General features: G+C 38.8%; 1 protein-coding gene across 1 annotated transcript in view; it reads left to right on the plus strand.

The window, feature by feature from the left end:
- The window catches only part of KLF12 (KLF transcription factor 12), a 223,429-nt gene that overhangs the window by 57,152 nt on the left and 151,182 nt on the right, over positions 1-15,095 (plus strand). The window contains exon 2 of the mRNA XM_084224208.1: positions 6,492-6,555. Coding sequence (XP_084080334.1) covers positions 6,535-6,555 — 21 coding nt within the window. The 5' untranslated portion in view covers positions 6,492-6,534. The remainder of the gene's footprint in view (positions 1-6,491; positions 6,556-15,095) is intronic.

The raw sequence follows: 15,095 nt of genomic DNA on the forward strand, positions 1-15,095 counted from the left end.
TCAGGACAAAGTAAGAGTAAGAAACCTATAAAGTTAGGATCTTTCCTGTGCAGCATTTATTGTGTCAGTCTAGTTTGATGGAACTCTCATGCTGGAGAGGTTGATCTTTATCCCTTTCCCCACTGCAGAGATATGGAAAAATCACTAGCAGGTCTCTTCCCTCTTACCCTCCTTGAGGCAAAAGCAGTTTTCTTGTGGTTTATCTTCCTTTTCATTTAAAGTTTGACTTCATTTTAGTACACCTAATCACATTTGTTTCTTCTGAAGTCCAAACAAAAATGTAGGAACAGAACATACATAATGCCAACCTGAATTAGGAATAACCACTTTTAAATATTTAAATATTATTTTAAACACTTATTTCAGATGCTCAAAGCCCTTATGAGTACAAATCTTGACTAATCCTTATATGGAGAGTAATATATACTATTTGCTGAAGAAAGGGGAAAAACAAAGTCTGAAGAGAAAAAGATGACTTGTTTTTTATTAATTGCAGTTCTTTGTGAATTTAGAAATGGAGTTAGGCTTTTCATCCAAGCTTTAAAATATGTGTTGTTCTTAATCATATATTAGAAAGCACATTCCTTCAGAAAATGATTTTTTAAAAAAGTCAAAAATTTGTGACTGAACATGTGCATATTTTTATATTAATATATACATACAAGTGTATGTGTATATATTAAAAAAAGCTATAATTTTTGTAACAAGAAAAGGCTCATCAAATCCTTTGACATAGTGCACAGGCCACTAAATAAAATTTTCACTCTAAGAGAGTTTGAACTGTGTGTGAGGATAAGGTGGTGATCTGACAGACCTTGTCCTACACTGTAACATGATCATTTCCGTATGTCAGAGAAACTGCCCAAAGTGATGGGTGATTGTGTTTATCACTATTTATTTCATTTGGATCTAATGAAAAACAATGCCATTCTGTTTAAGCTAGAATTGTGAAGGGAGTATCAAGGTTTCAGAGCTATCCTTTCAAACACCTGGGTGTCGAAGTTCACTACCTTTAGAATAAGAAGTCAAGGAGTAGTATTTGGCTGTGTTTTTCTCTGCTCCCTGCAATTTATTGCACTCCTCTAGATTGGCCACTGATTCTTACCTAAATCCAGTCATTTGAGGACTCTACTACTTGTCCAGAGTTTAACTAAGTCCCATTTTAGGTTTAAGATATTGTCAGTGTGCACATACACTTTCTAATTTCATTTGGGTACATTGATGCAGTAGTAAGGCTTTTCAGTTATTACTGAAAGACACAGTCTTTCTCTGAAACTTTAATAGTTGTCAGACCAGACATTTAAGTTCAAGGGAGAACAAATTGTTCTTGGAATTCATCTTGAAGACTCAGAAGGTCTGGGGTTTACCCTTGAAGCTGTTCAGTTCAGAATAATTCATTAATGTCAAATAAAACACCCTGTAAAGAATAATGTTTATTCCTCTAAGCCTCTACTGAAGGACTGTGTAAGCACTTGTTGAACTTTAGTGTAAACCTTTTAAAGTGAGGAGCAGGAGGAAGACGGCATGAAGGTCATATGTTCAGGTGATTAATTGTTCATCCATATTTGGCCAACTGTGTGCTTTTTTTTTAATGGAAACCTGTTGTCAGAGTATAGTGGTTTGGTGAAAAGTACCCCAAGCATCAGGAAAGCAACACTGCTTTATGGTCAGGTAGCCAAGGATGTATTTACTTGTGCTGCCGTGAATGCAATGGCATTGCGACCCTTCTGGTTTGGCGTGAATGTATTGGAGGCATCGCTCCATATAGGCTTACTGAAAACTGGGATAGGTGTTTAGGAGGAGCTGTATCATCCCCATCCCAGACTGCAGTCTTCTCAGATGCCCTAGGGACCAAGCAGGTGCAGGGTTGCTGCTTCTTACTTTGAATCCTGATGTACTTTAGGACATGTGTGTGTCTCTTCTTTCTGCTAGATGTCTTTCTTCGTGGGAGTCTGGATAAATATTTCAGTCTTTAGGAGTTCAAGAGAGCTAGGTATCACCTAGCAACAAGCATCCCACTCTCTACCTCCTGCTTCTCTTTAGTTTTAGTAAAGTATCTGAAAACCAGAAGTTGAAGCATTAAGGTAATTTTCAGAAATATTTTGAGCAACTTTAGATATTTTTGTTATGATATTACAGCAGAACAAAGATGTTGGTGTGGGGGCTGGCATATTGAAGTCCTTGTTTGAACAGCAGTTGCAATCAAAAATTAGCATAAACTTTAGCTGGAGACAGAATAACCCTTATGATCACAGTTGTTAGGATGTATAGCAAGTGATCCTTTGGTCTTGTGAGGTCTGCAGTTACACTTAACCTAAACTGAATGACTTTTAGGCTGTACTACATGGTTTGCCTTGCAGCTTGTAGTGACTGCTGGTGGGACAGTGCCTTATACTGGAATTTCAAATTTTTTTCTTTTTTTTTTTTTTTTCTTTTTTGCAGACGGCTTTGTGGCAAAGTGTATTGGCTAGTTTCAGGTACAGTGGTACAGCACTCAGTTTAAAAATATCCTTGGACCAGACCCAGGTCAGGAAAGGGAGATACTTAAAATGCAGTTGAGGAAGACTTTGGGTTTTGCCAGTGCTGGGCTGTATGCCAGTATCTCCTATCCTGTATTAGTTTTAAGTGTCAAGAACTGTTGTGGATCTGTAGCTTGTGGTTAATGTATATTTTATCTGTAGCTTGTGCAAAATGTCACTTTATGGAGTTTATGAATGTCCCTGCAAGAGTCAGAAACTTGGAGAACAAAGGACAAGTGGTGTGTGTGTGGCTACTGTTACTGCAAGGGTAGCTATCCTTAACACTGGTTGAGGATAGCCTGTGTTCATCTCTGAATAGTGCTGAAACTGAGCTTTCAGTGATACTGCCTTACCTGATGGCCAGAGTGGTCTTGATGAGTTTGGGAGAAGCCATGCTGGTTTTGGGGAAGTTTGGTGTGACTTTGAAAGGGCCTTTGAAAGGGGTTGCAGAAGTCAAAATACAGATCTAAGGGCTTTCTAGAAGAAGCGCATACTTTAAAAATAAAATAAGTGATGTAAGAATGTGTCTAGACACCTTATGTCCAAATAAGGAGTTTGTTTTGTAGAGGGAAGTTAGTAAATCCTGATTCAGCAAATGTCTTTACTTTGCAAATGAGTTGGTATTTTCCAAATGTGTGTTCCCATACCTATCTGAATTTTAAAAGAATAAAAATAGCCCAAGGAGTGATTTGTTAATGTATTAATGTGAGTTTCCTTTAAAATTATCAGTATGTAAAAGATAAGTAAAAGTGATACCAGTGCGGACCTGTGAACTAAAGAACTAATGTGGGTTTATATGTTCAAAAGTGTTTTATTTGTAGAGCTATGGTATTGTATGCACCCGTAGGGATTTCTGTTTTTCCTGAAATATGCTCAGCATGATTGTCCTGAAACTCTTCTCATGCTCCTTAATGTGGTCCAGGAGTCTTGCTCAGCTCCACCAGGGGGTGGCTCTGCTGGTCAGGGAGGTACTACCAGGGCATCTAATCTGATCAAGACAGGTTTTTAAAATGGACTAGGTGTAACCAACCAAATTTATTTGGTTTCTTCTTGCTGTAGAAAAAGGAATCTAATGTCTGGTGGCATTCATAAACTCCTGGGGTCCTAAAACACTGTTTTAAGGTGAAAGGCTTTGGGTAGAATAGGACATAATTCTGTGTTTGCTGCTTAAATTTCATTCTTTTGGTTGAAAATGATGGTTTGTGCTTTTGCTCTGTGATTACTTAAAGAGCCTTTTTAACTTAAAAGTTTCAAATTGGAAATATTGTGCAGCTGTCTCCTTGGGTAGATTTTCTTCTACTATAAAGCCTGCTTGATGCAAATGGAAGATTTCTACTTGGACTTCAGTGCCTGATTTCATATTCCTGATACTGGAAAGCAACATTTCCAGTTGGGACTGAAAACTAAAGTCCAAAGTGGGTTTAATGGAGGTGACATATGTGGCAGAATGCATGGGCCCTTTTTTCATATGCATTTTCAAGTCCTTTAATATGAAGTCAAAGCTTTTCAGCACTTTTGAAATTCAGGGCAAACATTTGAAAAGTTGCTAGTTAAATGTCATTTTCAGAGGAAAAAGGTTTTCTCTTAATCTTCTCAAAAGCAGCCTAAAATAGAAGCCCTTCCATAGAGGAGAACACCCAGCGGTGCAAGGATGTGGGCAGTTTAGCACTTGGTAATTGTGCAGACCTGAAGAGCATTAATAAGCAAATCCAGTTACTTGTCATTGCTAAAGAAGTAGCTTTTCCATGAGGAGGACCCTTGGACATGATTTAATAACGCAGAACCACAGCTGCAGCTCTGGCTGGTTGGATAGTGGTTTGTTAGTTCTGAAACACAGACCCGTGTTTGCTGTGTCAACATAGCCACTGTAACATAATAGGACTCCAGTGCTGGTGTGTAACTTGAAGCTAAGTTGTGTTGTAGGAACATGTGTGTCTGTGTGCATGTAGAGAGGAGTAATGATGAGAAAACCTAGAGAACTGGAAGCAATTACAGGTCAAACTCTGTCTTCTCTCATGTAGACTCCATGAAGCTTTTGGATACATTGCATTTAATTTTAAAAAAGGAAATGGCTAAGTAATTTCCTCTACAGGTTAGGTGACCATATCGTTTAAGTCCAGGATATGGAAAATGTGGTCCAGTTGTCCCATTTTTGGACAAGAGCACAAAAGAAAGAGCAGTTAAAAACTCAGATGTGGTTCTTCAAGTGTGCAGTTTTAAAAGAAAAAAAAAAAAAAGGAAAAAGGAATCTGCTACATGAAGTCTTGAAGTAATCCAAATACTGCCAAGGTAGATTAAATAACGAAAGGGATAGAGAGTCTACAAGATGCATGAGAGAAGGCAAATGGTCTACAACAGTTAGCATGCTTACAGTCTATGGTATTCAGTTAGGTTAGTGTTTGTGGTGACTTTGCAGCTTTTTATAATTCATACAAATATTTGAAACTTACTGTCATCTACTAAACTTAATATTTTCTTATTCTTATTCTTAAAATACAAGTTGATGATGATGTTTAGTCAGTATGGTAACACACTGTATGAATGGACTATTTTTATTTTCTTAAGGGAGCTTCTTGTCTTCTTTTCACTGTAAAAGTTTGTGTAGTATTTGGAAACCTGTCATGTTGTCATTTATACAGCAGTAATGAAATACTGGAATGTGGTTTAAAATCAGGCAGGTGATGCTCTACTGGTATTTGAAGGATGACCTTATTTTGAATGACAGAAAAATAACAGCAGATTGTTTATAGTAAATCTGACAGCAGATTTAGATTCTTGACTTCACACCATTTCCATTATTAAGAGAGACATATGTAAGTAGCATTTGCTTCCAGATACATGCACGTATTCTGTCAAGGGGTTTAAGACATCCTGTCTATTACTTAAATTTTGGACATCTGAAGATTTTTTTCTCCCCCAAGGCTTTTTTAGAAAGTTGGACTACTGAGTTTGTTTATTTTCCTGAAGGAGCCTCACAAAATATAATATAATATTTTTCTCGTATAGATTAACATAGAATCATAGGATGTCTTGAGTTGGAAGGGATTTCATGTTCATCTAGTTCCTCCCTGCCATCGACAGGGTTGCCACCCCCTGGGTCAGATTGCTCAAAACCTCATCCAACCTGCCTTTGAACACTTATAGGGATGGAGCACCCACAACTTCTCTGGGCAACCTCTGCCAATGCCTCGCCACCCTCACAGTAAAGAATTTATTTCTAACATCTAATCTACATCTCTCCTCATTTCCTTTGAAACATTGTCTTATGGTATGTGCCCATGGAAAAAGTCCTTCTCCAGCTCTCTTGTGGCCCCTTTAGGTACTGGAAGGTGGTGTAAGGTCTCCCCAGAGCCTTCTCTTGTCCAGGCTGAGCAACCCCAACTCTTTCAGCCCCTCTTCACAGGAGGGATGCTGCAACCCTCTGTTCTTTGTGGCCCTCATAACTAAACTGATCATGTTTCTATAGGAAATGCTGGAAGAAATACCTATTCAGATTTTTTGGTGGTCTTGGACAGTTTTTAATGTGTCACTGTTGGGATTGTGCATAGTATTTCTGGGAAATACAGTTTGAAATATTGGTAAAGAATGCTCGCCCTCTGTAGCTGCTGGAAAGTTTACCTGTACAAATGCAGGGTACTGGTACGCAGAAGACTAATTAAAGCAGTTGGGATTTGGTGAGCTGAAATAGCAGCTCAGAAGTTGAAAACACAGAGCTTTGACCAAAATCATTAGTTTTTTAAGAGGAAACATAAGGCCTCATCCTTACAAAAAGGAGAAATATACTTTTTTTGTCGTATTTATCCATTTTTGTTTTAAGTGCTTATAAAATTACTGTTCTTCTGAGCTCTGTTTTACTATGGAGTAAATGTTTGTCGTTAGATATTTTTGTATTTACAAACACAACATACTTGAGAAATTACTGAACTTCTCAGACAATACACAAATTAAATGATTTAATATTTTCTTTTTCAGGATTGAAGTGGATCTAGGGACAAATGGATGACTGAATATTCATATGAAGAGGAAAGCCATAAAAGTTGGTTGACATTTTTACAGCCATATGCATTATATGTATTCATGCCGGTATCAAAAATTTACACTGTGTTATAAAACAGAATAGCTTAAATAACTAGCCTGAGCTTTGTATGCTGTATTGTCTTTGAGGCGGGGGAATACTGTAGCTAGACAGCCGTGGCTTAATGCAGTGTTTGCTGACAATGCCTGAATGTACAGCAGAAAATCCAGTAGTATGTTAAGGAAATAGGCAATTTCTTTGAAGCCAGGTGTTTGAGTGGGCTCACACTTAGTGGTGTTCATCATTCTTCCATGCAAGGATGAAGGGAGAATTAGAGGGGTGTTGTCTTCCATTATAGCTACTGACTATGGTGCTTAGTATATTGTGGAGTGGCACTCAGATGCCACATTGACAAGTGCTGTTTAGGAAGTCAAACAGGAGATGATCTCTTTGAAAGTTATCTTGGTGCTTTGTTGTCTTGTGATAGAGAGAAGGTTGTTTTGCACTGTGAGTTTTCTGTGATGATTAAAAAGGAGGAAGCTATTGGTGGGCCTCCATGACTGGCTACTGTTTTAATACATCAGCCTTGATCTCTGCCAGTCTGAGTTATTGGTGACTATGAGGGATAATCTTTTTCTGGGATGCTATGATAACCAATTCCCACCAAGGCTGTTTAAACACAGCTGATGCTGCCTGTGGATTTAGACCAGAGTAAATGAATTGTATTGACAAATGCAGGGTGTGGTACAGTGGGATGCAGGGCACAGTCCAGAAGGATGCTGCGCAGCAGCTTGGCTAAATAGAATGTTCTGAAAACTCTAATAGTCAAGGAGGGATGCTATTGTGGGAAGCCTGTTTCCCTGAGAGTTTCTGTCAACACCTGAATCCCAGTCAGGGATAGAAACCAGCATGCTGGTTTTGCTGGATCAAGAAACCAGCAAAAAAACCCAAGGTTTTGTTTTTCAAAAGCACAGTATTAGTTCAGTACAAGAAATGTAAGTCTACAGTTATGTTAACTTAGCAAAGTAGTTCAAGAGGACAGAGTCTTACTTTTCTCAGTGATAATTTGGTTATATCAAGGTTTTAGTGGTTCAGAAGTTTTAGAGTTTATGAACTACTGGCCAGGATACAGAAGAGTGTAATTCCTTCTTGAGTGTTCACAGTAGAGAATGGACATGCTGATTCCAGCTACCTCCAAATTCACAAGCAGCATGAGATTGAGGGAATCATTTGTGACTTTGAATTTGTCTCCTGAAATAGCATCCAGCAAAACAATCTCCAGAAGCATCCACTGAACATCTGCTTTGTATGCTGCAGGTCCCAGAAAACACCTCCAGCCTCCCAGAGCCAAATTTAAACCCTGATAGAGACAAAGTGGTAATAGTAGCTGTGCAGAAATGTACACAATTTTTTCCATGGGGTCAGGGGCCCATATGCCCACACGAGGCAGCAGTTGTTGCCTGCTAAAACCAGAGCACAAAATCTTGAGGAATTTCCCTTTGGTTTGATTGCTGACAGATCAGCGGCTGCTGCCCATACCGATGTCTAATAGCTTGGCATGGGCCAGCATCGTGGCAGAGCAAACACTTCCCTGCTCAGATCTCTTGGCTATGAATAGCAGAGTGAAAAACTGATACTTTCCAAACCTTACTTGCATCTTTCGGAAGTGAGGTGATAAAATCCTGTATTTACAAGCTCGGGGAGGCATTTCACTGACAGAAAGTGTGAGAAGGTAAAAAACCAAGCTAATTATCTGTAAGCCATCTTTGGGTATAATTTTGTTACTGTGGAGTACTCTTGCTGTCCAGGAGACAGCACAGAGCAGTACTACCATAGTGTGGTAATGTTCTGTGTTGTATTGAGAAGTAACTGGGACAGGCTATGTCTTAGGTATTTGGTTTGGGCAGTAACACCAGGGCAGAAAAAGTTAAGGATTTATTTCTTGAGAGGGGCTGCCATGCCCAAAGTCTGTGCAGAGGAGGGACGGTTTCCAGATCAAGCAAAAGCAAAAGACTCTTGGAAGAATTTCACCTTTTTGCAGGTTTCTGTAATTGCATGAGAGCTGTATCTCTGTTAGCTCTGTATTGCTGTTCCTCTCTCTGCTTTTGCTTTTCTGGTTTAACACAGAGTGGTGGAATGAGGAAGAAAGAACTGGAGAACAGGGTGACCTCTTTCTTGTCAAGCTGTAGTTCCACTCTCTCATCCCCTTCTGATAACATCCCACAGTAATTGTGGGAAAGCTGCTCTAAATATGTGCAGATAAGGAAGGGGGTACTGAGTTATTTCTTTGCATGTATTCTCTTTGGCAGCCTTTGCAAATGTAGAACTCTGAATCCTACTGGTCGTCTTTTATATAAGGAAAGTACCGTGATTAAATCATATCCCTGAATAAGAAAAAAAAATGTGGTTAAATGGAGGAATTCAAAGTTCGAGGCTAAAAATTCCTTTTCTGGGAAGAAATGATTCCAGAAAGCTTAAGCAATGGAGATGGAGAAGGCTTCTCTGTGGTCACTGTTAAGATCAGTTGATAAAGTTATGGCGCCAATAGGGAAGAGGTTGGATTTCAGCCAGCCTTAGCTTTTTGTTTTATTGCTTCTCTACTAATCTAGTTTTGAAAGATTTTCACTGCTGACATGAAAATGTTGGTGTATTGTTGGGAGTGTAAACAGCTTGTGTTGCATTGACTGTATGTTATATTGATATATTTAAGGTCTTGCTCGGTCTGCCTCAAAATATATGTAAACCTGGTGTTGTATAAATAAGTGATATCTAAGCGTATATGCAACTGATTAAGGAAAAATGAACATAATTCTTTCTGTCTCATAAAATGAGTTTCGATAAATATCTAGAAGAAAAAAGAAATATGCAAAAGTGAACCTGACAGCAAATGTGTATATTGAATGCATGCAGCTTTATGATGCTTCTGCATTTTCCATTATACTGACAGCTGCATCCAGAGGTTCATTTGTCTGTTGAATCAGATATTTAAAGTTATGTTTTTCAGTGTACAGTGGCTGAATGGGGGTGTAGGAGGGTGAGACTTGGATAGGAGCTGACAAGGAAACGGGTAACTGACAGAAAAACTATAGCTCAAAGGTTTGGGCAAAATAAAGATCAAGATTTCAAACCCAGGTAAATAGGACTGAAAGAAGGTCAGAGAGCAAAACTAAAGGGGAAAAAGAAAGGGTTGTTCAGATTGGAAAAGCACAGATCTGGGTTGTACTTAATGAGTGGCCATGGCTGCAATCACAGCGCTCACACTGTGGTTTCATGAACAGCTTCTAGAAATAACACTGGACAGTTCAGCTGATCAGGTTTAATGATGTTCTAAGTTATTTAATGCTGGAAAAGTGATGAACAGCGCTGAGTTTAATGGTGTACAGATCGCTCCTAATTTTCTGTGTGTCACGTCTTCAAAAAAAACCAAAACCAAACCAACCAAGAGCAAACTTTAGCTCAGCTGTTTAGAGGAACGGACTCAAGGAGGTGTTTGAAAGCCCACCCCATTTCAGAAATCTCCCAGCCTCTTAGGTGCCCTTGCCTCCCCTCCTCTGGCTCCTGCATGTAGCAGGTCATGGGATGGGAGGGTGCAGAACCTGCTATCTGCTGGTTGCAGGCCTAGGGCTCTACCCCATGCTCCACTGCCAGCTGGGCAAGCCCCTGGGTCGTCTCATCTGACTCAGCATCTGCCGTGGTTTTGTGTGGAGTTTGGGTGCATTGGACTTCATCTTTCTGCTTTTTAAAGTCTGGTCATGATAAAAAAATGACTTTGTAAAATGTATTTGAGAATGTTTCAAGGAAGTTTTATGGTTTTATTTGCATAGTCAGTATAGTGGTAACAGTGTGGTGATATGTTTGGTTTTTCTTGTCAGCTGTCCCCTCTGTATTGCAAAGAAATGCAGTTTTTCTAGAAAGAAAGCGGCTGCTCTTAAGGAGTCTTTCTCATCTAGCATCATTCAGTGGATTCCTGGAATATAATTATGATTAGAAACATCAACTTGGCAAAATATATTAATCTCGAGGGAATTTACTCTGACCATCAATCTATCTTTTTGTCATGTGCCTTTCAGTTTAGATTACACTCAGGCAAAGAGGCTGTAGTTTGATGTTTTGTCTTAATTCATTGTGATTATAAATTAGTTGGATAAAACAATGTAACAAATGACTACTTAAAAATGACTGATGGTCCCATTCAGCAAGGCAGGGGAATGTGAAGTTCTGTTGGTTTCATCTGTTGTCTAGCATTTATCAAGATGGGTCCCTTAGCAATTGATTTTTAATGAATATTTCACAATGTAAATAGATAGCAGGCAGTTGTCTGGAGCTCAGTCATGTTCACAGGACAGATCTGCTTTTACTTGCTGTCACTGAAAAATGTAAAAGTTAATGCTAAAACTGTAGAGTGGGAGGAAAGCTTTTCCCCAAATCTTACGTTGCGGAAAGGGAGGAGCAGCAGTGATTTTTTTCTTTTCCTGTTTGTTACTTCAGCAGCCACAGACTGGGCTGTCTCTTGCTCCTGTCTTTTCCCACTGGGTGCTGGAGGGCTGTGCATGGTGCGCACTGTAGCCCCAGGTTTGCTCACTGTAGGCTCAGCCCTACTGCAGGTGGGGTGAGGTGAATTTGGAGCTGATGCCCATGACTGAAAAATTGCTTGGGTCATTTCCAACATTGAAATTTTCCAAGGAGAAAAAGGCATTTAAGATGGCTTGCAACAAACCACTTCAGCTTTGTGAGTTTGCCTATGAACTCTTTCCTGTTTCCCTTGCATTTACAAAGTTACGGAATGATTTCGGGAAAAACCCTGGTGTTCTTATTAGACTTTCCTTATGAACAGCAGTACAAAATGTGTTCTACAAAGCTCATTTTCTTCATTTCTGCCAGACAGATGCTTTCATAATTTTAGTTTCTTGTTCATGGGTTCTGGGTCTTGGCTACATTCCATTAATTTCCTAACTCTTTTGGTGACACACGTATGTGTAGATTATGGACAAATCATATTTAGCAGTTGGCTTGTTTATAAAATTGGGCAATGATTTTGAGGGTTTTGTTTTTTATTTAGTTTCTGCCAATGTGGATTGGGGGTAAAACATCCATAGAGTATCCTTACTGTTGCTTTTAAGTTTTATATATTAAAAATGCAGTATATTTCAGAAGTGTTATTTTACTGATTGAAGATAGCTGTGGTCTTTTTGCACTCACTCTTCAGAAAGGCACAGAAAGAGTAGGCACGGGGTGAGTTCAACTTGCCCTTTCAAAGCCTGGTCTTCTGCAAAATCTCAAGCTTTGCTCTAAAATCAATACCAATAGCTTCATATGTTATAAATAAGGTTGTATTCTCAAATAGAGCAAAGTTGCCCCAAAGACTTTGTTCGTAACTGGGAGAAAGGTCTTTGGCTTAGTAGTGGTGTGGAGGGTTTCCATAGAGTGTCTGCATAGACTTCGGCTCTACTTGGAGCTGCTGTGGAATATTTCAGGTGTATTGGGTTTTGAATTAAAACAATTTTTATTAAACACTTTTTTGAAATAGGAAGAATGGAAAATTGCTTAAAAGAGGATGGCAGCAATTTTCATGTGAGGTGATGTGTGGAGGAGTAAGGCAGCTCACATAGTGCGGTTTACAGGAAAGTAGTTTGTCTAGAATTGAAAAAATGTGATAAAAATGTGGCATATTTAAAATGTTCTTTTCACAGTTCAAGTCATGAAAATTACTGAATGTCGTTTTCAAGCAAAGGTAGATCTTGCTGGTGTTGCCTGGATCACTTCTCCATAAAGAGATAGGTGGTGAGGATGGTCTGTGGGTAGTAAATTGTGGATGTAGGTGAAAGCTGTTTAAGAGCTTGCTTCAGGACCTAGTGACATAACTCAGTTCTGCAGAGTGTTGTTTAAACTACTCCTGAAAATTAATAGCTAAGCCTTTATGATCTTATTTCGTAAATGCATTAGCATCAATAATTTGTATTACTTACTGCTGTTGCTGATAAGGCTTGGGGTGTGGTAACTTCATCTGATTATTTAAGGTTATAGGGAGCTTTTAAATGCATCCTGTGATCACAATCCTCCTGTAAATCTTGCTTTATTTTTTGATTTTTGGGGAGTTTTTTTGTCGGATTTTCTTTGGTTTTTAATTCATTTTGGGAGTGAAAAAAAAAAATAAAAAAAACTTCATCTTGAAAAGAACAGCAAGAGCTGAGAGCAGAGTTAACAAAAACTAGCCTGTGAGCATAAAATAACAAACAGCTTTATAATGTGGGCAAAGACACCCTTGGTTCCCATTTCTGGTGTTGAAAATGTGTGATGTGTGTTGGTATTCCCCTGCTGGGAGGGAGAGATGTGTTAAAAACAGAGTTCCTGCATCTCGGGTGGAGCAGAAACTGATACTGTGGTCTCTTGTCTCCAGAATTCATCTTGTAGGCTATATATGAAGTAAAGTGCTGGAAACAGCCTAAAGATCTAGGTGAGAAGTTTTCAGGTGAGCATTTCCTCAGTTCAGGCTATAGTGGGAAGCAAGCCAAAAGTGTTACTGCTTTAGCTTAGATCAGGAAATGCTTCCATGCGTGTCCTGGCCCAGCAGGCTTCGTTTCATCTCATGGCATAGCCCAGGGCTGCACAAATTAGGTGACTTAGAAGAAACCTGGTTTGGTGTTTCCAAACCATTGTCTGTTTCAAACCACTTTCTTCAGTTCCTTTTTCAGTCTTGACATCTCTTCTGGGAACTAGTTCTAGCTGATGGGACATAATCCATAGAAAACTAGATTGCGAATGCCTGGATCCATTCTTTTCAATTTCAGTCATTTTGCTGAGGGCTTTTGTCTTCTACTAGTCAGCAGAGAGCAATAAGTATCTCCAGAGGGCAGTTCTTCCCATGGGATTTCTCTGTCCTCCCTGGAAGGACATCTGTTCTGCCTGTAAGATATGATGGTACAGACACTATGAGTACATGAGGCTCCACTCTGCTGGACTCATTCTCCAGCCCTTGGGTTTCCAAAACATCCCTGAGCATCCTTTGCAGCCTGACTTCTTTGCTGCCGCGTGGTCTCTCGGGAACGAAAGAGCAGTCACCATGATCATTTCACCTTTTAATCCTAGTGCACTTAGTGAACAATTATACTAATTCTAGTAATGACTAAATTTATACTACTCCGGAGAGGGAAGCACAAGGCATTTAATTTCAAAGCTGTTTGACAAGACCATTTTAATGTGTGTATTTTCAGAAGTATGACACCAGTTTCCGAAAGTGCCTAATGGGGACAAAAATGTTTAAATTCATACGCTCAGGTTTTCAGTTTCCAAGAAACAATATAATTGTCATTTCTGTTGAGCATGGTCCATCAAATAAAAGAATTTAAAAACAGATATACAGGATTTGCTACTTCAGCTTATTTAATAATGACCTCTTTCTGGTCATTAGTTACAAGCATGTAAGTTTGCATGGGAAAAAAAAGATCCTTGTCTTGTGTGGCGATATTAATTCTCAGTGTTATGAAGCATCACAACTAATTGCATTTTTGAGTTAATCTTTACTTTGTGATGAGGAGGAGAAGAATCTTCTCCATCTGAACAGTGGTGCTGATTAAAATACATCGAACCAGATACTGAAAATACTGTGTGTTCTTGTTTTCCTTTTCCTACATATCTGACAATAAGAATTTAGTGGTAGAAATAAATGCATTTGGATTTTAGTATTTTTGACATCCTGTGGAGAGTATTATGTCAAACAATGGCAATTTGTCACTTCTTATATGATGGTGTAGAAGAATGTGTTAAAATTCAGTAGCTTGCACATAAGGAGAAGACAGTTAATTTAATACTGATATCCACTGCTAACCGACCTGTATAATGATTCCACTGGATATGGTATTTCCTATACCCAAGGACGTGTGTCTAAAAGAGAAAACAAGCTCCCATTATTAATCTAAATCTCACTCTTCTGCTTCCCACATGGTGATTCACTAAGTCTTTCTTATTCAGAGGTCTGGTGATGAGTCAGGAAAGGGCAAGTTCTCTGCTTTGAGGCTGTCACCTTCTTTTGAACTTTGCTATTTACTGAAGTTTCTTGGTGTTCAGTTTGATAGCAGTCAGCTGCAGCTGTGGTTGCAGTCAGCTGTGATGGACATGTGGGCCTGGCTCCAGTGAAAACAAAAGCCTAGGCTTTCAAACATTATAGGTAAATGTGCTGAGTTTCTACCTTAGTTTTTAAGTAATATAGAAGTATTTCAATATTTGTATTAGGGAAAAAAACAAACAAACAAAAAACCCCCCACTAAAGGCTAAAAACATGACAAAAGGTGTCTTAAAAATAGCAAGATACAAAACATTATTTTTTCCTTGGCTTTGTTTTTCCTTTTTTTTTTTTTTTTTTTAGAGTATGGTACAACCCTCAAAACCCAAACATTTGAAGTACAGTCTGAATTTCATTTAAAATCATATGAATTTGGGATTAGGTGTTTCTGAAGTGAGATGACAGTGAGAATCTCTCTTGCAAATTAAGTTGCAAATTAAGAAGTAAGGAGTGCCTGTTGGTCTCAGGAAAATGAAAATTAACTTGGATGTGTAGGTTGTCT

The sequence above is a fragment of the Fringilla coelebs genome (genome assembly GCF_963513975.1).
Source record: "Fringilla coelebs genome assembly, chromosome: 2".
Taxonomy (NCBI): Eukaryota; Metazoa; Chordata; class Aves; order Passeriformes; family Fringillidae; genus Fringilla; species Fringilla coelebs.